The sequence below is a fragment of the Trametes versicolor genome, assembly GCF_000271585.1.
Source record: "Trametes versicolor FP-101664 SS1 unplaced genomic scaffold TRAVEscaffold_8, whole genome shotgun sequence".
Taxonomy (NCBI): Eukaryota; Fungi; Basidiomycota; class Agaricomycetes; order Polyporales; family Polyporaceae; genus Trametes; species Trametes versicolor.
In genome coordinates this window covers 723014-745021 of record NW_007360328.1, presented here as the reverse complement: position 1 = coordinate 745021, position 22008 = coordinate 723014, and the positions used below count along the sequence as shown (strand labels likewise).

Genomic DNA, 22008 nt, shown 5'->3' with positions numbered 1-22008 from the left:
CAAGAACAAGAGCAGCGCGTTGAAACCGAGTATACGCCGCGGGAAATTCTGTCATGTGCGTATGTCGTAACCACGGACAATGACTTCCGGGGACACTTCAACGACCTGAACGGGCAGGTCCGACGGCCGCTTCTCGGCTGAATCTCTTCGCCCTGAATTCATCAGGGCGTCACTGGTCGCACAGACACCATGCCCCTCATTCACCTAAGTAGCTGCGGAGGTAAGAGAACTTCACATGCGCGGTCCAAATGAAGTGTCGCTGATTATCTGACGGTGCGACTCGGACTGCCATGCTGTCCAGATCCAGGTGGTCGAGTCAAACGTCACTGCCCGTACCGCGTTCTGTCAGCCCGAGTACGCGGCCCACGCCATACGCCACACCCCGGGTCGCTATTGTGCACTGACATCCCCGAGCAGCTCGTCTTCTATTTCTACTGGCCGCGTCAGCTGGCCGCGACGTGGCGAATCGGGGACGTGCACCGCCCAATCGCCCGCCGTCCGCGTTCTACTGCCAGGCATCGCCGAAAGAGCGGTATAGAGTCCGAGCACGGCAGCCATTATCATCCCCATCACATCCGCAATTCCACCTGATCAGGGGTCGTCGCGAGGAGTGGCTGCGGGGTAAGTGGTGTGCACAGCGTCGTGTATCAGGACGCTCATTCCATCAGACTAGTCGACCTGAAGATACGGCCCCTCCATCATGCATGCGACCAAGCACGAGTGTGGACGGGCCCGAATCAGCTGAGAGAAGCCCACACTTCCAAACCCCGACAAACAGGGTCCTTCCCCAATGGACAGGTGGATGGGCGCGAGTTCGCACAGTGGACTTCGACCGCCACGTTCGAAGCCCTCGAGGCGTGGATGCGCTGCGATCTCGTCACTTACATGCGCTACTGTCAAACTCGGACCGCATGGTGAAGGAAGACTGGCCGTAGCTCCTAACCCAGTTCTTCTAGACCAGGTACGGGTGCCCTCCGAGTCAAATCGTATTCACTCCGCTCAATTTCGCTTCCTCTGCACAGGTACCGGGCTTCTGCTAGACTCTTCTCAACCCGTGGCCCCCCTATGCCCGATGGCGCTTGTTTAGGTGCTCAGAAAGAGGACGAGCGGTGCACCCAGGTCGTGGTGTGCGAAGGGCCCCATCGGCGGAGCCCTCCCGCTTCTGTTGGCTATAGTCGTCCAGCGTACGTACCCTTATCTCATCAATATTTATCTTTTGATAGGATCGGAATTGGCGCGAGGTGTGCATCCGCACTGGCTTGCGAAGAGTTTTATTCGGCTGCTCGTTCAGAGGGGACAGAGCCTCACCGGCTTGTGCCACTGTCGTGCGACTGCACGTACAGCCCCGGAGCGCTTTGCATTATTGGATGAGCCGCTGTACCAGAACGATGCCACGGGTCCTGTGACGCGCAGTCTGGAGTAGCTTCCGACGGTCGGGAGAGAATGAGACCTCCATACACGAATGAAGCGGACACGCGCGATACATGGCCGAGTCAGATGCGACCAAGCTAACCATCTTGGGAGGTATCGTGAAGACTCTCAGATGCGCCAACATGTATTTTCATTCATTCTCTATTAGCAACACCTCACACGCGAGCCATCGATCTCGCCGTATTCGAGCCCACGCTCGAACCAATGAAGGCGGAACAGCCTCGACATGCGGCGAGGCTGCGCAAGCTATCGGAAATGATCGGTGAGTGTATGATGCTAGCGAGCGAAATCTAAGCCCGCGCTGAGCCCCGGACCGTACTCATGGAGCCTCGATGGCTTTACACCAAGGACGTTACTCTATGGCGCAACTGTGGGCTCCTCCGGTGCCACGATATCTGCGCCTATTGTTCGCCCAGGTGGGCACCGCGCGCTATCCCCCTTCTGGAACAAAAGATGGCAGCCTCGCGCTGAAGAGGAGGCAGCCCTCTCGGAAGCGAGGAGCGCGACTCACAGCACTCGTTCACACGACCACCAAGCCAGAGCAGCTGCTCGCATCGCTCCCCTTTTCCGCTCTCCGCTTATCGATACACGCCAGATTCTAGCATGTTCTACTTCGTAACACCGCACCGCGATCCCGGGGGCACACGGTCCATCCAGGCGGGTGCTCGCCGGCTCGGATATAAGTCCGCCTCGTCTGAAGTGAGCACCAGAGCACAACGACTCAGTCGCCCCTCCGCCGATCGCACCGCTGCACAAAATCTTTTGGAAGCCTCCATCCCCATACACTCTGGTACGACGCCATCCTGCTTCGGTGAACCGAGTGCGATGCTGATACATAGGTTCACAAGCCGCAGATGGGTCGCCCCGATTTCATCAAGGCCGCCTTGAAGAACATCAAGGACGATCTGGACAACCTTCCTGCCGAATACTTCCAAGCGTCGTTAGCAGTGAAGAACATCACCCCGCGGACAATGGCGGACGGACATATCGTCAAGTTCAACAAGGTGGGTTACACCCACCGAGGCAAGGGACGCTCGATTGCGTACAAATTCTACGTCTTAACCGCCGACGGGACTACCAACATTGTGGAACTCGACCTCTGGGTCATGGAACCCGATGCCACCAACGTGGCGAAGAACAAGCGGGGGCTCTTCGATTGTTTTGAGAAGCTCGAAGAGTCCGAACCCACTCTGCTCGTAGCCCAAAAGCCTGCCCGGTAGTGGCTTCGGACCGCCATTGTAGGTGGTATAGGGCGATGCACAGTGAGTGTCCGAATTGTCTCATTTGAAAGACACTCTTTGATAACAAAGTAGAGTTATCGCATGCCACTCTTCAACATCTTCGGATCAAATTCAATGCTATCGGCGGCCCCGTTGACGGCGAACTTTGTAATATGTAACATGATGTACTGCCGAGTTCAATCCAGTGTTCAGACCACACCGCGCAGTCACGATTTCAGGACAGCTTGCTCCTTGAGGTTACATGAGTCCTGACGCCAGCTAAGCGACTGAGATACGTAGACCGCTCAATGCGCCTCAAACGTTGCCCCCGTACCTTTCGTAAACTTGCGCGAGTTTGCTTTATTCCCGCCGCGTGAATCACCTTGTTGTACGATGTGATCTACGTGTAACCAGTCGCATCACCGTACGCACATTCTCTCAGTGCGCCTCGCGTACCAGAGCTCGTCTACGCGCTGACAGCCGTGAACACTTGCTCAGGTTACGTAGAGTATCCGGGCGACTCGGGGGATAAGTATGGCATAGCGCTAACATACATACGGATGCCCATTTCATTGGGCGCCGACGTCGTGTATGGTGTACGTATAGAACCAACATAGACCGTGCCAGGACTGCGCACCTTGAACACGGTGAACATGTATTAGAGTCACTACGGCACTTCTGAAAGCAAAACTTTGACTTATTAGCTCTAGATTTTCCTTCATTTCCCATTTAGAATGACTTAAGCTGATGCAATCCAAGATACGCACACGAATACTTGTCAGTATCGAACACTCAAAGAGGAGCCCAGTAAACGTGCTGAACGGGAACAGCCTCAGGCTGATGGCAGAGTCTCAGCCTGCAACTACTTACGAGGCGCCCGTTGGCGGGCTTTGCCGGACAATGACATAAGCCTTTCCCAGTCTCTTGTTCAAGTTCCAAGTTTCGTCGACCATTGCGCGTTGAACGTTGTCGGTCGTGCTGCGAGTACTGATTACTGTCAATCCTCCGAGGCCGTAGATCAGACCGACGTCTTTCCTATCACTTCTGCTACCTTGATAACGACGACATGGCTTCGGAAGACTCAGACTATCCGTGGTTTGCGAGGTTTCCTGACGGGTCCATCAACTACGGCGCAATCCCCGACCGCCTGACGCGCCACCCAGAGGTACAGCGCCGAGGAATCGTCCTTACCAATACTTTGAAGGCTGTGCGCCATGCTTACATTAATATGCATCCGTATTGGCAGCTAATATCAGATACAGGGGGCTGTATACCGCACACTAGCGACGATTGACCCATGCTACGTCGTTAAGATTCTCAACCTTAGCACGGAGGAGCTCGCCATTTATCAGCGACTACTTCGCGAACCCAAGCGTCCAAACAGCCACACAGTACCAGTCGAACTTATCCTCGACAGCCATCCACTTCTCATCATGCCCTCGCTCGGTGAATTAATGGATGTACATCGATACAAACAAACTGCGGCCACCCTCGTGGATGTCATCTTCCAGCTCGTGGAGGTATGTGGAACGACAATCTCTCGTATCCTGCTGGAACTGAACTACGACGCACAGGGATTGGAATACTTGCACAGCTTACATATCGTGCACATGGTGCGTCTTCTCTCGACATATACTCCGGCGTGGGGTGCATTGCTGACTATTACATAGGATATGTGTATGGATAACGTGCTCGCTGCAAATAATCGCCACGAAGCCGTCCACGGGAACGTTGTCGACAACAGACTGTACATCATCGACTTCGATTCTTCACGCCAGTTCGCACTCGGGCCTGGCGTGCAGCGGGCGATTACGCTCCCGGAGACCCAGATTGAGAAGCCCAATGGCTTGGAGCATTTCGATCCTTACGCGTGGGATATGTACTGTGCAGGGCGCACTTTAGAAGAGCTAGTGAGGGTACGTTACTGTTCGCATTTAGCCTCGTGTATAGTCTTACGGTCGCCACTCCACAGCTCCGGTACCAGGAAGCGAAGATAGAGCCGCATTGGCTCGCTATGAAGTACATCCGCTGGCTCATCGGAGACGAAAGAGGATGCACTGGCGTATGTCACTGCCGCCCGACGGCGCATACGGCGCTCAGAGTAGCGGTAATCCTCCGGTGGGCTGTATATGTGACAGACGGCTACGACTGGGTCGTCGACACTCTGCTGCGCTTGTGGCCGACTCGTTCTGACGAGCGCGAGCGCGCATGATACGCCATGTTCATTCCAACACTGCCATTCCACTTCGAATGTCTTGTCTGTTTTGCTGCCATCTTTTCTCATTTCATGTACGATTTCACGACTTATGGATTACCCTGTCTAATTGTTATCATGCAGCTATACGCCACGTCAGAGCACGCCACTGCGTGGCCCTACCCCTTGAACGTTTGCTTGTTCACCTGACCGGGCGAAGCCTCGGCGTGAGAGCGGCATTTGTCCGACACTCCGCCTCAACGGCACGACGATCATTCCACCTGCGAACTGGAGAGGTGACGACGACGCTGGACAATGACAAGGATTTGCGAAACGTGTTCAGGGTGGAATCCCATGGGCGGTGCGTGCAGTATACGGGTGCGGACACCCTCATTCCATCAGATCTCACCATCCGGAAGTTGTTGTACTTCCATCAGCCATGCGACCAAGAACAAGGGCCCACGCATTCAAACTTAAACGGGCAGCCGCCGCGAGGAACTGTTACGTATGTATGTCGTAACATAGCCTCCGGGGTCGCCTCAGTCTGAACAGGCAAGTCCGACGGCGTCTTCGCGGCTCGATGTCTCCACTCTGAAGCCCTCAATCCTTAGACGGTCCGTTATTGTGCCTCTTATCACGGCGCAACCAGCTGCGGGGGTGAGAAAGCTTGACTGACCGGCGGTTTGATGATTCTCGTCCGCGTGGTTAGTAAAATCTTCCACTTCCAGGTAGTTCTAACCCGGACTCGCCGTGCAGCTCGTCGGAGTACCAGCCGCTAATTGCGCCGGGAAGATACGATACTACAGTGACGACACTCGTAAGGTCTGTCCAGATTTGGATGGTCGATTGAGGTGGCCCGAATGGTTTACGCTACGCCGTGCTTTCTCAGTTCTAGCACGCGCCTTCCACGCTCGTCGCTCGAACTGCGCTAGAACCATCAGTGGTCGGAACCTTACCAACGGTGGCGAGCACCGTGTCCGAGTCAATACTGCGGTGCCACTCGGTCGTCGCCTGCCCACACGCCCCACTGTGCCTTCTCTGCTCCCAGGTAGCCTTACCACTATGTCCTCCGATAGCCCACCCTGGTTCGTGATATCCCCGGACGGGAGCATCGATGCGCTCGCAGTCCCAGAGCGCCTACTGCGCCACCCAGAGCTGCTGCAACGGGGAATCACTCCATGCGCGCCCTTGCATAAAATTGTACGACAACTATATGCCCTTCCTACTAGTTACAACAGCTCATTCTTGCAAACAGGGGGTTGTTTATCGCACCGATGACCTGGCGGGGGGCCCAGTACACGTCATCAAAATCCTCGACCCTAGCACGGAGGAGGTCGCCATCCATGAACGCCTGCTTCGCGAAATCAAGCGCCCAAACAACTACACAATCCCATCCGAACTTACCGCTACGGGTCACCCGTTGTTGATAATGCCAATGCTTGGCGACGTAATTTTTATGCGTGAGGAAGTTTGGTGTCCGCGTATTCTCCTGGACATCATCTTCCAGTTGGTTGAGGTCTGTGCCATGGATTTGCGTCATGTTATGCATCTCTAATCGGTCATATACAGGGCGCGGACTTCCTTCACAGCTTGCACATCGTCCATATGGTATGTCCACTGCTAAAAGTCACATTTCCGTAGTGTACATAGCTGAATGCCACGCAGGACATGTGCCCTGATAATGTACTTGGAGCGAGCTCCCGCCATGCCGCCACGTACGAGGGGATTGTCGCACATAGACTCTACATCATCGACTTCAACACGTCCAGGCAATTCGCTTTAGGACCCGGCATTCAGGGTGCAATCACGCTCCCGGAAGCCCAGGTTGATCCACCCAACGGTTTACAACACTTCGATCCTTACTCATGGGATGTGTACTGTGCTGGGCGCACGCTTGAGAGGCTCGTGCAGGTATGGTCACGCCTTTAATCGACGCTGCACCTCAACTTATGTTTATCATACTGTAGCAACGCTTCACTCGCGTACCTAAGCCGCCGCATTGGGTCGCTCAAAAATACATCCAATGGCTCATTGGGGACGAGCGAGGCTGCTACGGCGTGTGTCACTGCCGTCCGACGGCGCGCGCCGCGTTGAAGGTCGTGCTCGTTCTCCGATGGGCCGTTGATGCGCCAAAAGGCTATGAATGGGTCTTTGATACGCTTTCCGGGCTGTGGCCAAGCGACAAGGAAGAGTAAGGCCACGCGACGGACGTGCGAGCGCGCCCTGCGGGCGAGGAGTTCGAAGCTTTAGCGCCTCTGTTGGACCATTCTCCCACAGCTACCTACCGGATGTCTGCTATGCATCTTCATTTGCATTCAATTGCGTATTTGTTGTGGGAGTATGGCTTACGACGTATACGGTGGCTCCACATTCTCGCAAGCTTTCACTGGCAGTAATACTAGAAGTCGTGCCGTCCTCTTACAAGTGGTGAGTGAAAATGTGCACCGCGCCACCCAGTTTGACATTCTTTCATTACAGGGCATCAGGAGCGAATCCTTGTCAATTTACGGAATATACAAGGCTCGCTTCAGCTATGGGCTGGCGGGCGTAGGCTTGCTGTTGATTTGGAGTGACCCAACTCCTCCACCTCCACGCCCGTTTCCTCCTCCGAGTCCCCGGTCACATTTTAAGCACGCATTCATGATCCTTAAGAACAGCTCTCACGATATGGCGAAATCCGCCGTTCTCTGTTGAACTCACCAATATGCCAGCTTAAATGACTTTCAGTGCAGCGACGGCTGGATCAAGTTCGGGACTACGCGTATGGTGCGATCCTCCTGATTCTGAGCGCTTATGTAGTATTACCCTCAGCGTAGCGAACACAACTTCGATTGCGGCCTCTTTCTCCTCCGCAAGCACATATACTGACTGATCAACCCGGCTCTAGATTAGGCTGTGCAAGTCGTGCGCAGGATACAAACCGCTAACCCCCGCCGCCCAGTCGGAATAACCGATTCCGATGGGAACGGAGTTGCCCTCCTGGCGGAGTCCCCACTCTCCTACCCTTCCTCTTCCGCCAAGTCCTGGTGTACCGGGAGCAGTCGTTCTCCGCGATCGGGCGCATTTCTAATCTTCTACTCACGACGCAGCCCGTCTTGTCAATCTGTGACAAAGCAGAGAACATCTGGGTCAACTAGGACGACAAACTGCAAACGGCTGCACGCCACAGGAAGACATCTCAAGGTGCCTATATAACCTCGCGCGAATCCTGAGGGTCAGTACACACATCTAGTGCTCTGAAAACCCTTCCCAACCGCTTATTCCAATATGTCGATCCCTCAGAAGACCCGCGAGTACCGCCTCCCCAAGGTATAACGTCTCCTCATTTAACAAGCACATACGCTCATCCACATCCTCACAGGCCGATGGTTTCGATAGCCTCACCCTGACCGAGTCGCCGATCCCGAAGCTCAAGGCTACAGAGGTGCTCGTGAAGGTGCACGCCGTCTCGCTCAACTTCCGCGACCTCGTGATCGCCCAGGGCAAGTACATCGCCGGGCAAAAGGAGAACGTCGTCCCTGGTTCGGACCTCGCAGGCGAGATCGTCGCGCTCGGTACCGAAGTCACGGGCTGGAGCACGGGCGACCGCGTCAGCTCGAACTTCGCGACCGGCCACGTCTTCGGAGACGTCACGGAGGAGGCCAAAGCGACAGCGCTCGGCGCGCCCATCGACGGCGTCTTGAGCGAGTACAAGGTACTTCCTGCGCACGCGCTCGTTCGTATCCCCGAGCATCTCAGCTATGAGGAGGCGTCCACTCTTCCGTGAGTACCATGCCGAAGTGGCTGACATGGTTGCGGAGGCTCATCGAATGCGGAATATAGGTGCGCAGGGGTCACGGCTTACAACGCGCTCCTCGCCGGGCCAAACCCTCTCAAGGGTGGCGACGTCGTGCTCGTCCAGGGCACCGGCGGCGTGTCTATCTTTGGATTGCAGTTCGCAGTCGCGTCGGGCGCGACCGTGATCGCGACGTCTTCGTCCGACGAGAAGCTGAAGCTCGCGAAGTCGCTCGGCGCAACGTACACGATCAACTACAAGACAACGCCCAACTGGGCCGATGAGGTTCTGAAGATCATGCGCCTAGCCCAGTTCAATATGCAAATGTTCACGCTGACAGATTTTACTACAGACGAGCGGCCGGGGCGTTGACCACATCCTTGAGATCGGCGGAGCGGGCACGATCATGCAGTCCGTGACCGCCATCCGCAATGGCGGAACGGTCAGCATCATCGGTTTTGTAGCCGGGGTACGCACCTCCCTCTGTTCACCCCTTCCTCCGAATTCCCCTGACCTCGCCCGAATGCACAGCAAGGAGATGTGAGCATGCTTCCGTTGCTCGTCCTCGGCAAAGCCGCTATTGTGCGCGGTATCCTGGTCGGCTCGCGCGAGCAGTGCGTTTTTTCTCGTCCAGAAACGCGAGTGCGTCGCTCATCTGACCTGGCGTAGGTTCGAGAAGATGAACAGGCTCATCTCCGCCAATCATCTCAAGCCGATCGTCGACAAGGTGTTCGCGTTTGAGGACCTGCGCATGGCGTACGAGTACCAGGGGAGTCAGCAGCACGTTGGCAAGGTCGTCATCAAGGTCTCGAAGGAGTGATTTATGGTATGTAGTTGACATCGGCTTCGATCACTTGTTATCTCGACGATGATGTTATACATCAGGGCGATACTCTCGACTATGTGGTCCTACAAGCCGAATAACATTCTTCACCTCTCCATCATATGAATGTCCGCACATACCGCCCTTATAGTTACTGAGTATCTTCATCGGCTGTATCTTCATCGACTGTATCTTCATCGCCGCTGTAGTGATACGGTATGCTATTCTCTAGCATGTAGTTGACTTGATCCTCATATTGGTCCAAGACGGCGCCCGCGTCTTTCGGGAGATACTTCCGGGCCAGCTCCCAGTCCACCATGCGCCATGGATTGGCCGGCGTGGATTGTCCGGTCTGCGCTGTCCAAACGGGTTTTTCAGAGCCGCTCAGAGAAGCTCGCAGGATATTGGCCGGCCGTATGTCCAAATGCAAAATGCCAGACGTTGCCACAGCCCCGCACATCTCCATTAGTTGTCCACTGTGTGATAAGCTGCGTAAGTACGCTATATGGGTCACAAATGAACCTCCCCACTGACCGCAGTACCAGGATGTCCTTCGGTGTGTCCCCACTGGTGATCGCGTCGACGTCCTGCCTTATCTCCACATCGTGGTCCTCAAGGGACGGGCCCAGTCTCTCCATCAGAAACAGGTTCAAGCTGGCGCATGGGTGAGGCATGTTGTAGATGTCGAATGTGTCTTCTGACCTCGGGAAGGTGCATGTGGGGTCCCAGGGCATGACGGTCAAGTCCTGCAAGTTGACTGGACGACGGAAGTACCCGTAGCTTTGGGGTATAAATCGGCCTTGGAACTCGCGTAACTGCTCGTATACGCCCGCCTCCTCCGATACCCGCCTGCCTTCAGATTGTTTAGCAATCTTGATCACAAGGGGAGGCAATTCGGGGGTGAATTTGTCGGGAGTGGTGATAACTTTGATTTCATACACCCATCCGGCACGTCCCGAGCAGATCAGCTCCCCCAACTCCAGATTCAGGCCTATATTTGACCCTATCCACGACGGTTTCATCGCTACGTTGCGAATTGGTGGCTTGTGCGAGCCATCGTCGCGAAGGCGGTTGAGGTCATTCGAGAGCGCGTCCGGTACCTCTCGAGGGATCGTTAAGGTGACAAATTCCCCGTTGTTCGCCTTCGCTAGACCTCCAAGCTCGACGAACTCCTACAGGAAAGCAACAGTCAGGGTGCCTGCTGAAGGGCTAAGGATTACGCCACGACTAACCAGACGGTCCTGCCAAGGTAGACTCTCCGGGGAGTCAACCGTTCTTGTTAGCTCCTGCAGGCTTGAGGTCATCGTTGTCGATATTGTAAGTTGTTAGAGGGTCGGGATAGCAAATGAGAGAACTCGTTCAAGTGCGTTTGTAGAGCCGCCGTGTAGTGAGGTAGATCCGGCACCCGGCTGTACACCCGGGACCCGGAATCGGAAGGTCGTGATCACTTTCAAGCTCGCCTACACAATGGGTGAGCATGCTTCTACGTACTAAGCGGGTCTCTCTGCATCCGACTATACGCGCAGCGGCGGTCCGGGTGCTCTGTCAGAGTCCGCGCAGAGTACGGCTCGTGCCATGGGTGCGGCAGGTACTAGTATAGAAGTTAGAGACTCGGATCGCTTAGCGCTTAAAGGCCACACTAATCAGTGTCTCAAGTTTCCATCAGAACGTGAGTGTAAGTGATATAAGTGTGCATTGAAAGTCCGATAGAAGGTATCTAGAACGCGAGGGGCGAGCACTAGATTTGCCTGTTCTTGGAGTCAGTCCACCACTACCCACGGGCCAAACGATGCATCCGTATGCTTTGTTGTGGGTACTTTGTTATCAAATGCTAAAGAATGTTTACAGACCATATTGACCGACGCGCATCAAATCCAGCGTGTTTCCTCACTTGTGCTTGGCGATACTGCAGGAGACCTCGTCGTCCCGGAAGCGTTAGCCTCGTGATGATACCGGATCGAGCTTCGCAAGATGTGCTTATGAAGACACAGACTACGCTTGAGTCGAATCTTCATTCCCGGTAGTGTAGGGTCAACACCGATGGGAACGGCATTGTGACTGCGCCATCTCCACCCCCTTTTCCGCCTGGCGTAGCCTTCCGCCTGAGTCAGCAGAGCTAGAAGGGCGTCGCACGCACGCAATACTGTTGCCATGCATGATGGTACTGTGCCTTATGTAGCTCCGCATGTATCCCTGGGAGTACATATAGTCGTGCCCTGCTTGGTTTATTCACCACTCGTAGCCCAGCTGATTTACGGACACACATCACAACATGTCTATCCCTACGATTACTCGCGAATATCGCCTCCCGAAGGTAAGTCCTTTCTCTCCCTCGCGGACACAATATCAATGACTCGCTCACTCACGTTCCAGACAGACGGCTTCCACAACCTCACGTTGACCGAGTCGCCCATCCCCCAGCTCAAGGCGACGGAGGTACTCGTGAAGGTCCATGCCGTTTCGCTCAACTACCGCGACCTAGTGGTTGCCAAGGGCACGTACCCGCTCGAGCTGAAGCAGAACGTCGTTCCATGCTCAGACCTCGCGGGCGAGATCGTCGCGCTCGGCGTCGACGTCGCGGGTTGGCGTGTTGGCGACCGCGTCTGTTCAGCAGCGTCGATGGACTATGCGTTTGGCGATGTCACGAAGGAGGCCGTGGCCGCGACTCTCGGCGGGGTCATTGATGGGACCTTGACCGAATACAAGGTGCTGCCCGCGCACGTACTCGTGCATATCCCAGAACACCTTAGTTATGAGGAAGCGTCTACCCTCCCGTACGTGCAACATCTGCAGCGTCAGGGCTCTCTTGTGGTATGCAGAGACTGACCACCTTCGGAGTGCAGATGCGCGGCGATCACTGCCTACAACGCGCTTCACGGCCCAACCCCACTGAAAGGCGGCGACACCGTGCTCATCCAGGGTACCGGTGGCGTATCTATCTTCGGCCTGCAGCTCGCGGTCGCGTCGGGCGCGACCGTCATTGCCACGTCTTCGTCTGACGAGAAGCTGAAGCTCGCAAAATCGCTCGGCGCGGCGCATACCATTAACTACAAGAAGACGCCGAACTGGGCTGAGGAGGTGCTGAAGATTGTACGTCCTAGTCGTCCTCATTGTAAGGAGAACATGCTGACATGCTTGACTACAGACCAACGGCCGGGGAGTCGACCATATTCTCGAAGTCGGCGGACCGGGCACGATTATCCAGTCCGTGAATGCCATCCGATTTGGCGGTACGATCGGTCTTATTGGTTTTGTAGCCGGGGTACGTACCTTCCTCCCAGTTACTCATTCACCATATACTGAACGTTTTCTTCATACCATAGGGAGGCGACGCGAGTGCGCTGCCGCTCCTTATCCTCACAAGAGGCGCCATTGTCCGCGCGGTCCTCGCCGGTGGCTCGCACGACCAGTTTGTAGATTGCATCATGAGCATACAACGTGTCACTGACGGGCTTGGCCTAGGTTTACGAAGTTGAACCGGCTGATCACCGCGGTGAAGCTGAAGCCCGTAGTGAACAGGGTGTTCGCGTTCGAGGATGTGCACAAGGCCTTTGAGTACCAGGAGAGTCAGCAGCACGTCGGCAAGGTAGTCATCAAGGTATCGAAGGAGTAGGACGCAGACCACAAGCTGGTGTGTTTGTTAATCCGAACGCGGCGAGCCACAGGAGAGTATTTCTATGCGCTTGTCCAAGAGTATCCTTTACTTCGTGGCTATGTTCCACGCACACCGCACTCGACGGCCCCATACTCTCCTCATGCGGCATGTGACATACGTCGCACCGCCTAGCCCCTCGTGAGTACGAGCAGCGCGTCGTTTTCCTTGGACATCTCGCCCGAGAGCACGGTCACTTTTCTGCACAGGTTGAAACCCCTCTCTGCGTCCACCTTATGCTGCTGCGCTGCGGCTCTGCGCTTGTGGCGTGTAACTGCTCGACGGTTTTCTGGATCTGATACCTATCCAACCCAACACACACGCCGCAGAATGACCGCTATGTGCGGTTCATACGCGCCCCGCTCCTGCTGACCCTCTTCAATCCCTGTCTTTCCTCCACACTCGCCGTGCTTCGGTCTTTTGAGAATGGCCATCACGGTTTAGACCACCCGGCGGAATCGAGAATATTGTCCAGACGCAGCTTCCAACTTCTATCCCGGCGCGCATTTTGACTTCTATCCGGACACGGACTCTCACTAACAACGCGATAGGGGCGCGGTGTGAGGCTCTTCCAGAGGTTACAGATTACCGCCGCTCCTGCACCTCACACGATTGGCCCGGAGGTGACCTGCAGGCTCTAGAGCTCTAGGGTCCGACAACGATAGATGAGTCACCTACTACGGTTCTCGCGTCTGTGCTTTGTAACACTCCCAGTGCTAAGGGACAGCTGAAATTTGCTACAGGTTCTGAGGCATAACCTGACGGCGAGTGTGGGGAACGAAGCGAATTTGAGAGTTCGTGCGCTGCGAAAGGGGATCTACCCTGGCCGGCTACGTCACCGCCACACATCTTTCAGCCAGTATGTGTTTGTCCCTTTGGAAAGCCTGACAAAGCAGCAGAGAACATTCAGGCGACAACGACCGCACTCCATGTGCCTAGAAAGTCCGGGGGCTTATATTATATGGCCCCCGCACGACCTCAGAACTGCACAACTCCCGTCCCCACTCGCTCACTACTGGCACATAGCCTACACACGCAGAATCCACCATGACCATCCCCCAAACGACCCGCGAGTACCGTCTCCCGAAGGTGCGCTGATAATTTCCCATCTCAATGCCACGCACATCCGCACACACACCCCAGGTAGACGGCTTCCAAAACCTCACTCTCGTCGAGGCGCCGATCCCGAAACTCAAGGCGACCGAGGTGCTCGTGAAGGTGCACGCTGTCTCGCTCCAGTACCGCGACCTCATCGTCGCCAAGGGCACATACCCTCTCGGGCAGAAGGAGAACGTCGTGCCCGGCTCGGACCTCGCGGGCGAGATCGTCGCGCTCGGCTCCGAGGTCGCGCACTGGGCCGTCGGCGACCGCGTCAGCTCGAACTTCGCGACCGACCACGTCTTCGGGGACCCCACCAAGGAGAACAAGGCCACCGGGCTCGGCGGGCCTATCGACGGAGTCTTGACAGAGTACAAGGTCCTCCCTGCGCACGCGCTCGTGCACATCCCGGAGCACCTCAGTTACGAGGAAGCGTCCACCCTTCCGTGAGTGCAGCGTCGTCGGGAGCATTCCGGGCGTGCAGAGGCTGATTTGGCATACAGGTGCGCGGCAGTGACCGCGTACAACGCGCTCCTCAGTCCGAACCCTATGAAGGGTGGCGACGTCGTGCTCGTCCAGGGCACCGGCGGTGTGTCCATCTTCGGCCTGCAGCTCGCGGTTGCGTCGGGAGCGATCGTGATCGCGACGTCTTCGTCCGATGAGAAGTTGAAGATCGCCAAGTCGCTCGGCGCGGCACACACCATCAACTACAAGACCACACCGAACTGGGATGAGGAGGCGCTCAAGATCGTACGTCCCAGTAGCCGTATTGCGGGCTAGGCGCAGATACTGAGTTGGCTCTCTGCAGACGAACGGCCGCGGCGTCGACCATATCCTCGAAGTTGGCGGACTGGGAACGCTCATGAAGTCCGTGAAAGCCGTGCGTTACGGTGGCACCATCAGCATCATCGGCTTCGTGGCTGGGGTACGTATCTCCTCTGCTCCGTTGTGTCATCTGCCGGTCTGACGTCTCGCCGCACATAACAACAGCAAGCCGACGTGAGCTCTCTGCCTGTCCAGGTGCTCAGCAAAGGGGTGATCGTCCGCGGAATCCTCATCGGCTCCCGCACCCAGTACGTGTGTTGGGAGGCCTGTGCATGTGGATGCGTTACTGACGGGAATGTTGCAGGTATGAGGATATGAACCGTCTGATCACAGCCGCGAAGCTGAAGCCGGTCGTCGACAAGGTATTTGCGTTCGAGGACTTGCGCAAGGCGTACGAATACCAGGATAGTCAACAGCACGTCGGCAAGGTCGTCGTCAAGGTCTCGACAGACTGAATCGCCACGTGGCCATCGCAAAGTTGATGTCCAACTGCAGATTAACGAACTGAGTCCAGTGGCAACGACACCATTTGTATTAGTACATGAAGTTTCTTGATCACCCTGTCGGGGAGAGCTCTGTATGGAATTGTTCCGGTGAAACAACGTGGTCCGAACCTTTCTACAACCTTTCGTAGGATATCTCAGCCCCAACGGATGTGTACGCAGGCCGTGGCGAAGGCGCAACTTGGAGCTGGCTGGGCTGACCCGGCGCGCTACGTTAAATAACGCCGCAGCTACAGGCATCGTGCACACCCGGTATAGATGGTACGGTCGATCCAGTCAATCATTGATGTCGTGGTATACGCCTCGCTAGCCGATGAAATCTAGATATAAAGATGGTGCGTGTCAGAATGGCGTGAATCGACGGTAGATGCTTGCCACTTGGACTCGAGAAACACTCACTGCAGGATACTCTCGCTCAGGGAGGCATCCACAAGCGAGTACCGCCTCGTCATTGAACTGGCCATCAGAGGTTCGTACGCCGAGATCTGTCCAGCGTCGGAGGCAGCAGGTTACGGTGGCATACGATCCACTGTCGTTGGATCCAGAAAGCGAATTCCTTGTCAGGTCGCCAGTCTTTCAGCATTCCTGCCATATCGAAGACGACACAGTTTTTGGCGCATTATGCGTGGACGAGTCACTTGGAGGGGCTTCGCATCTTTGTCTGGCAAGCGGTGCTTTGTAACAGCTCTAGGCCACAAGGCAGCCTGGAGTTCGCTGGGCTGACTGAGTGCTGAGTAACACCGCAGCTGCACGCATCGTGGACGTAGGTCGCCGGGTGGTTATATGAGATTTTTGATGTTGCGTCTAGCCGTCGCTACTAACTTAGTCGATGAGATCTAGATATGTGGACCATGGTTGTTAGAGACCGACAGATATAAACTTTAAAACTCGCACTGCTCAATACGCAAACTCTAGGAGGTGTCCGAAGCCGTACGTCTGGTCGCCATGCGTCGAGAGTCTTTAGGTATAAAACAGGTGGCTGTGGTGGTATGTAAGCCCAGTGTATCCAAGAAGCGAAATTTGTGCCAGAAACCACCTCAGAGCGCCACAAGGGGTGATCTCCCCGCGCCGGCTAAGTATAGCGTCATAGCCACATATCCGAGTCCGGGGCTGCCGCGGAATCAATAAATGGATGTCTTCGAGAGTCTGACAAAGCAGCTGAGAATATTCGGAGTGCGTCAAACGCACGTCATGTTTCCTGGGAGCGCGTTTGCTTAAGGAGCCTCCACACAATCCCAGGACTGCACAACACTCGTGCTCTGACTTCCCCGCACGCACCGAAAGCCCTCTCGACAACCCATACCATACCATGTCCATCCCACAAACGACCCGCGAGTACCGTCTCCCGAAGGTGAGCCAGATCCCCGCGTGGGACCGCATATACTAACCCACGCCCGGCCAGGCCGACGGCTTCCACAACCTTACCCTCACCTCCTCGCCCATCCCCGCGCTCAAAGCGACCGAGGTCCTCGTCAAAGTGCACGCCGTCTCGCTCCAGTACCGCGACCTCGTCGTCGCCAAAGGCACGTACCCGCTCGGGCAGAAGGACAACCTCGTACCCGGCTCAGACCTCGCGGGCGAGGTCGTCGCGGTGGGGGCGGAGGCCGCGGGGTGGGCCGTTGGGGACCGCGTCGCGTCCAACTTCGCGACGGACCACATCTTCGGGGAGGCGACGGCGGAGACGAAGGAGACCGGGCTGGGGGCGCCGATTGACGGTGTGCTCACGGAGTACAAGGTGTTGCCCGCGCACGCGCTCGTGCGCATCCCGGAGCACTTGAGCTACGAGGAGGCGTCGACTCTTCCGTGAGTATAGTCTCGGGGCGGTGTCGGGCGTGCGGAGGCTGACGGGGCGGGCTGTAGATGCGCGGCGGTGACTGCGTACAACGCGCTGCTCGGGCCGAACCCGCTCAAGGGTGGCGACGTCGTGCTCGTCCAGGGCACTGGCGGCGTGTCTATCTTCGGCCTGCAGCTCGCGGTTGCTTCAGGCGCGACTGTGATCGTGACATCTTCGTCGGACGAGAAGCTGAAGATCGCGAAGTCGCTGGGCGCGACACACATTATCAACTACAAGACGACGCCGAACTGGGACGAGGAGGCCCTCAAGATCGTGCGTCGTGGTTGCCTCTAATTGTATTGGTGCGTACGCTGACGTAGGCTGCTGCAGACGAACGGCAGGGGCGTCGACCACATCCTCGAAGTCGGCGGACCGGGAACGATCATCAAGTCCGCGAACGCCATCCGCTACGGCGGCACGATCAGCATCATTGGCTTCATTGCAGGGGTGCGTACCTTCGCCGCTCCAACGTGGCCATCGCGCTGACCGACCGAGCCTCTGCACAGCAAGCCGACGTGAGCACACTCCCACTGAAGATCCTCGGCAAGGCGGCCGTCGTCCGCGGGATCCTCGTCGGCTCGCGCACACAGTACGTGCTAGATCCATTTCCTTCTGGGGCGATGCTGACAGGTCCGGCGTAGGTTCGAGGACATGAACAGATTGATCACCGCGGTGCAGCTGAAGCCGGTTGTCGACAAGGTGTTTGCGTTCGAGGAGCTGCGTAAGGCGTACGAGTACCAGGAGAGCCAGCAGCACGTCGGCAAGGTTGTCGTCAAGGTTTCGAGAGACTGAGTCGCAGTAGGTATACCCGTTGGAGAGTTGGACGGTGGACAAGCCAAATATACAGCATGGCGTTCTCCTCAGAGAACCGCTACCGATAGAGAGCACATTGGTGAAAGTTATAACCAATGACAAGCACAATGGAAGCTTGTAGTTGCCGCAAACGTTGAGAACGGGCTTAACCCCGGTTGATCAGGACAAGTGGGTATCTCGCACTGGCGATAAATCGATGAGCGTGCCGTTGGAGACTCGGAAAACGCACCTGTATAAGAGTCATATACAAGACACCGTTATTGAAAGGTTCATGAAATGGATGCGGCCGCGTCCACTTGCGGCGACAAACTATCCCGTTTTCTCATAGACCCTTGGCAGGTGGGCATATTTGTTGATTCCCCCGCGTAGAGAGATGTTGCACCGTAGTCAACACGCAGGGCCATCTCTCGCTAAACTTGCAGTGTGTATGTTTTTGTTCCTTGGCTATGGTGTGAATGAAGCCCAGTGGCAAGACGGTCGCTGACACGAAGGAGGAGGCAAAACTGCGCACGAAACTCACGAAGGGCGCTCGCAAACGGATCGGACCCTCGGGCCGGCATCCGAGTAAACAGAGTTCGCCCGAAATGGCGGCGATATTAGAGTCCACCGGGACCAGTGCGTGGCTTGCTTCCTGCGCTCATCTCCATCTGCTTAAACCATTTTCAGGCAACCATGTGTTCGCGTGTGCGCCTCTCGTTGCTCCGACTCGGACTCACCATGCCGTAGGACACCGGCCTGGACCTGCTTGACTATAGGGCTGAACCTTCCAGCTGCATCTATCACTTCAGCTTGACGTCGCGCCCGACACTCTGACTCACCATAAGGTTCTCTGCAATCTGGAGCTCTTCTCGATGTTGGCGTTCACGGCCACAGCCCACTCGAAGGCCGATGTGGACGGCAGTTCCTACCATCGCTATAGGACGAGGTATATTTACAGTTACTCTCACGGTGCACATGTTGACGGTCTCAGTTCCCGTCAGACGCCGACATAATTTTAGCGTGAACGCCTCCGCAGGTCCCTTCTTCTCCTCCACCACCTCGACGACTCATACCCCCGAAGCCGACCCCTCCCTGCTCTGCCGGAGAGATCGCAGCACGTTCCCTAGCGTCTAGCTTCCTACATAAGCCCGGAACAACGAACTTTCTGCTCGGTGTCACCACCACACCGCCACCACATCCGCTCCCACCGTCCGCATAAACCGTAATTCAGCATGCGCGCCGCACTCGCGCTCCTGGCCGCCACTACGCCCGCATTCGCCGCGTTCAACCTCGTCAAGGACTTCTCCGGGACGAACTTCTTCAATGGTTGGGACTTCTTCGACGGGTTCGACAATACGACAAACGGTGCGTCTCCCCCTCACAACGATTCTCATGTTCAAAGACCGCTGTGATTCTGTGCCCGTGAAGCGTGCGGGGTGCGCCCAACCTGATATGGTATATGGGTTTCCTCAACGCCCCTCGCCCAGCCTACGCGTTGCCAAGCTCGGGGAGCGGAGACCTAGGCATGCGAGGTCGAAAATGCACCCAACATGGCATTTGGGTCACTCAAGCGCCCTCCGTCCACGCTCAGGCAGTGTATATTGGTTCACCGCGGGCAAATAACCATGCTCTTCTCAACGACATACTGAAATTATCGCGAGAATTGAAAAAATGAGCTTTGTATGTTGGTGATCGGAATATCGTGAAAACATGCTGAACACACGGGGTATTTTCAATGTCCCAAGCATGTATTCACGATGTTCCACACATTACACAATGTTATTTGTATGTTCGAAGCATGGCGCATGATGAAACAACGTGGTGGCATTTTTCAGTCATTACCGTGTTATCGAAATGATTTATCTGGAAACATGCGGATATGCTCGCGGTGGTTGGCGTCGGCCCCTTGCTCAATAGAGCAAGGCTCTCACCCTTCCTTGGTGGGCGATCAAACTGTGAACGACGTTAGCGTTTGACATTTGACAAGCAAGACAAGCAAGGGCGCGTCGTCGCTGTGGGTGTCATTCGAGTAGCTCAGCCTATTGCGTACGAGCGTTTGGCCCACATTAATCTCAAGGAGCAGGAAATGTCTGGGGTCTGGTGACCCGAGTCTCGTCGTTTACACATGGCTGTATGGGTCCGCGAAACTAACTACACGCATGACAGGCGACGTGAACTTCGTCAGCCAGGCGAACGCAACCGCCTCGCAACTCGCATTCGTGAACGCCGCTGGACACGCCATCGTGAAGGTCGACAACACCTCCTTCGTGCCGTTCAACTTCAAGCGTAACTCGGTGAGCAGCACAGACACCAGCATGCGGCCGGCGCATGCGCTGACATACAACGCAGGTCAAGATCATCTCGCACGACTTCTTCCCCATCGGCAGTATTTTCCTCTTCGACGCGCTGCACCTGCCCTTCGGTTGCTCCGTATGTCCATTCCTCCGTTCACAGCCCCGTCTTCCACGAACCCACACAACCTCCGCTAACGTCCCATCCCACCTCCATAGGTATGGCCGTCCTTCTGGACTATGGGTCAGAACTGGCCTGCGGGTGGCGAAATCGACATCCTCGAAGGCGTGAACAAGATGACCATCGACCAAATGACTCTGCATGCCATCGGCGGGTGCTCCCAGGCAGCGGGCGTTACGCAGCTCGGCAAGACTGTCGGCACGGATTGCTCTGCAGGCCAGAATTCGAGCCAGGGCTGCACCGTGCAGGAAACCCAGGCGAACAGCTACGGCGAGGGCTTCAACGACAACGGCGGGGGCGTCTGGGGCGCGCAGTTCGACGAATCCGGCGTCTTGTGAGTACATGCGCCGACGCGTTTTTCGCGGCACTTGTCGCGTGTGAGGGTGCATAGTGTATTGACGCGTGTGTTATTCATAGCATCTGGTTCTGGGGTGTAAGTGCCACTCCTTCCGAGGGCACTGCTGCGGCGCGCTGATCACAAATAACAGAGGAACAGCATCCCCGCAGACGTCTCGAGCGGCGGGAACACGGTCGACCCGAGCACCTGGGGCACGCCCTCCGCCGCGTGGCCGTCCTCGTCCTGCAACATCAGCGAGTTCTTCAAGCCCCAGCAGATGGTCATCGACATCACCCTCTGCGGAGACTTGTACGCACTTTCCGCGCGCGCCCCTCCTCGCGGTTCTTGCTGACCGTCGCCACACCACTTCCACAGCGCCGGCCAGCCGAACATCTACCAGCAGACCTGCGGAGGCCCGCTCGGCAACAGCTCCGTCTCCATCTGCGTACGTCCCTCCTATCTGCCCGCGACGCTGCCACCCATCCTCATATGTCCAACTTGAACTTGAACAGTACATCGACAACGTCATCAACAACGGCACCGCGTACGACGACGCCTACTTCGAGATCAACTACGTCAAGGTCTTCTCCAACACCGCCGCGCTCACGCCCACCGTCTTGGGCGGCACGACCGTCCTCGCGTCCGACACCGCCGGGGTCTCCGCGACCGGGTCCGCGTCGGGCAGCGCCGCCTCGGCCTCAGGCTCCGCGGGCTCGGGCTCCGGGTCGAACGCGGCGGCCGTCGCTGGGGTGCGCGCGGGGCTCGCGATGTGGGGCGCGACGGTGTGTGCGGCGTTCGTGTGGGCGCTTTTGTGAGAGAGATGAACGAACTTTGAACGATTCTTGTGCTGGACCATTCATGATTGATCATGCTGTGTGGACGTGCCGCGCTTGCGCGGCGATACCCTTCCTTTGTTCGAGCTCGAGATAGTCGTAATGTGTGTGTACCGCTGTACCACAGCCAGTCGGTCTTTGGATTGTACATAGTGTATGGACAGATGCATTTCTAACTAGTAAGTGTGTACACAAAACACGGACGGAGAGGGGATCCTC

The 22008-nt window shown here is 56.3% G+C and overlaps 9 protein-coding genes across 9 annotated transcripts; 8 read left to right on the top strand and 1 right to left on the bottom strand.

The window, feature by feature from the left end:
* The first annotated feature begins 2155 nt into the window (after nt 1-2155).
* TRAVEDRAFT_30032 (uncharacterized protein) lies at nt 2156-2864 on the top strand. The gene is made up of 3 exons (XM_008041889.1): nt 2156-2221; nt 2280-2693; nt 2745-2864. The coding sequence occupies exon 2, from the start codon at nt 2286-2288 to the stop codon at nt 2649-2651; it is 366 nt and encodes a 121-aa protein (XP_008040080.1). The 5' UTR covers nt 2156-2221; nt 2280-2285; the 3' UTR covers nt 2652-2693; nt 2745-2864.
* An 853-nt stretch (nt 2865-3717) lies between these two features.
* TRAVEDRAFT_49325 (uncharacterized protein) lies at nt 3718-4863 on the top strand (the record flags this gene model as incomplete). Its single annotated transcript, XM_008042022.1, has 5 exons — nt 3718-3858; nt 3914-4171; nt 4226-4264; nt 4322-4567; nt 4624-4863. The coding sequence occupies 5 exons, from the start codon at nt 3718-3720 to the stop codon at nt 4861-4863; spliced, it is 924 nt and encodes a 307-aa protein (XP_008040213.1).
* A 1044-nt stretch (nt 4864-5907) lies between these two features.
* TRAVEDRAFT_49324 (uncharacterized protein) lies at nt 5908-7040 on the top strand (the record flags this gene model as incomplete). The annotated part of the gene is made up of 5 exons (XM_008042021.1): nt 5908-6045; nt 6101-6361; nt 6415-6453; nt 6511-6756; nt 6813-7040. 5 exons carry the CDS (start codon nt 5908-5910, stop codon nt 7038-7040), a joined length of 912 nt encoding a protein of 303 aa, XP_008040212.1.
* A 1072-nt stretch (nt 7041-8112) lies between these two features.
* On the top strand, nt 8113-9440 carry TRAVEDRAFT_49323 (GroES-like protein; the record flags this gene model as incomplete). Its single annotated transcript, XM_008042020.1, has 6 exons — nt 8113-8154; nt 8207-8607; nt 8668-8905; nt 8973-9089; nt 9152-9234; nt 9290-9440. The coding sequence occupies 6 exons, from the start codon at nt 8113-8115 to the stop codon at nt 9438-9440; spliced, it is 1032 nt and encodes a 343-aa protein (XP_008040211.1).
* Nucleotides 9441-9594: 154 nt separating this feature from the next.
* On the bottom strand, nt 9595-10747 carry TRAVEDRAFT_49322 (uncharacterized protein; the record flags this gene model as incomplete). The annotated part of the gene is made up of 3 exons (XM_008042019.1): nt 9595-9919; nt 9978-10615; nt 10676-10747. The coding sequence occupies 3 exons, from the start codon at nt 10745-10747 to the stop codon at nt 9595-9597; spliced, it is 1035 nt and encodes a 344-aa protein (XP_008040210.1).
* A 968-nt stretch (nt 10748-11715) lies between these two features.
* On the top strand, nt 11716-13056 carry TRAVEDRAFT_127210 (NAD-P-binding protein; the record flags this gene model as incomplete). The annotated part of the gene is made up of 6 exons (XM_008042333.1): nt 11716-11757; nt 11817-12217; nt 12287-12533; nt 12589-12705; nt 12767-12852; nt 12906-13056. 6 exons carry the CDS (start codon nt 11716-11718, stop codon nt 13054-13056), a joined length of 1044 nt encoding a protein of 347 aa, XP_008040524.1.
* Nucleotides 13057-14142: 1086 nt separating this feature from the next.
* On the top strand, nt 14143-15531 carry TRAVEDRAFT_151087 (NAD-P-binding protein; the record flags this gene model as incomplete). Its single annotated transcript, XM_008042332.1, has 6 exons — nt 14143-14184; nt 14239-14639; nt 14697-14943; nt 15002-15118; nt 15184-15266; nt 15323-15531. The coding sequence occupies 6 exons, from the start codon at nt 14143-14145 to the stop codon at nt 15471-15473; spliced, it is 1041 nt and encodes a 346-aa protein (XP_008040523.1). The 3' UTR covers nt 15474-15531.
* Nucleotides 15532-16830: 1299 nt separating this feature from the next.
* On the top strand, nt 16831-18147 carry TRAVEDRAFT_127067 (NAD-P-binding protein; the record flags this gene model as incomplete). The annotated part of the gene is made up of 6 exons (XM_008042331.1): nt 16831-16872; nt 16924-17324; nt 17382-17628; nt 17686-17802; nt 17862-17944; nt 17997-18147. 6 exons carry the CDS (start codon nt 16831-16833, stop codon nt 18145-18147), a joined length of 1041 nt encoding a protein of 346 aa, XP_008040522.1.
* A 1232-nt stretch (nt 18148-19379) lies between these two features.
* On the top strand, nt 19380-21771 carry TRAVEDRAFT_127701 (uncharacterized protein; the record flags this gene model as incomplete). Its single annotated transcript, XM_008042330.1, has 8 exons — nt 19380-19512; nt 20314-20441; nt 20497-20577; nt 20658-20953; nt 21037-21052; nt 21108-21265; nt 21332-21401; nt 21469-21771. The coding sequence occupies 8 exons, from the start codon at nt 19380-19382 to the stop codon at nt 21769-21771; spliced, it is 1185 nt and encodes a 394-aa protein (XP_008040521.1).
* Nucleotides 21772-22008: the final 237 nt, after the last annotated feature.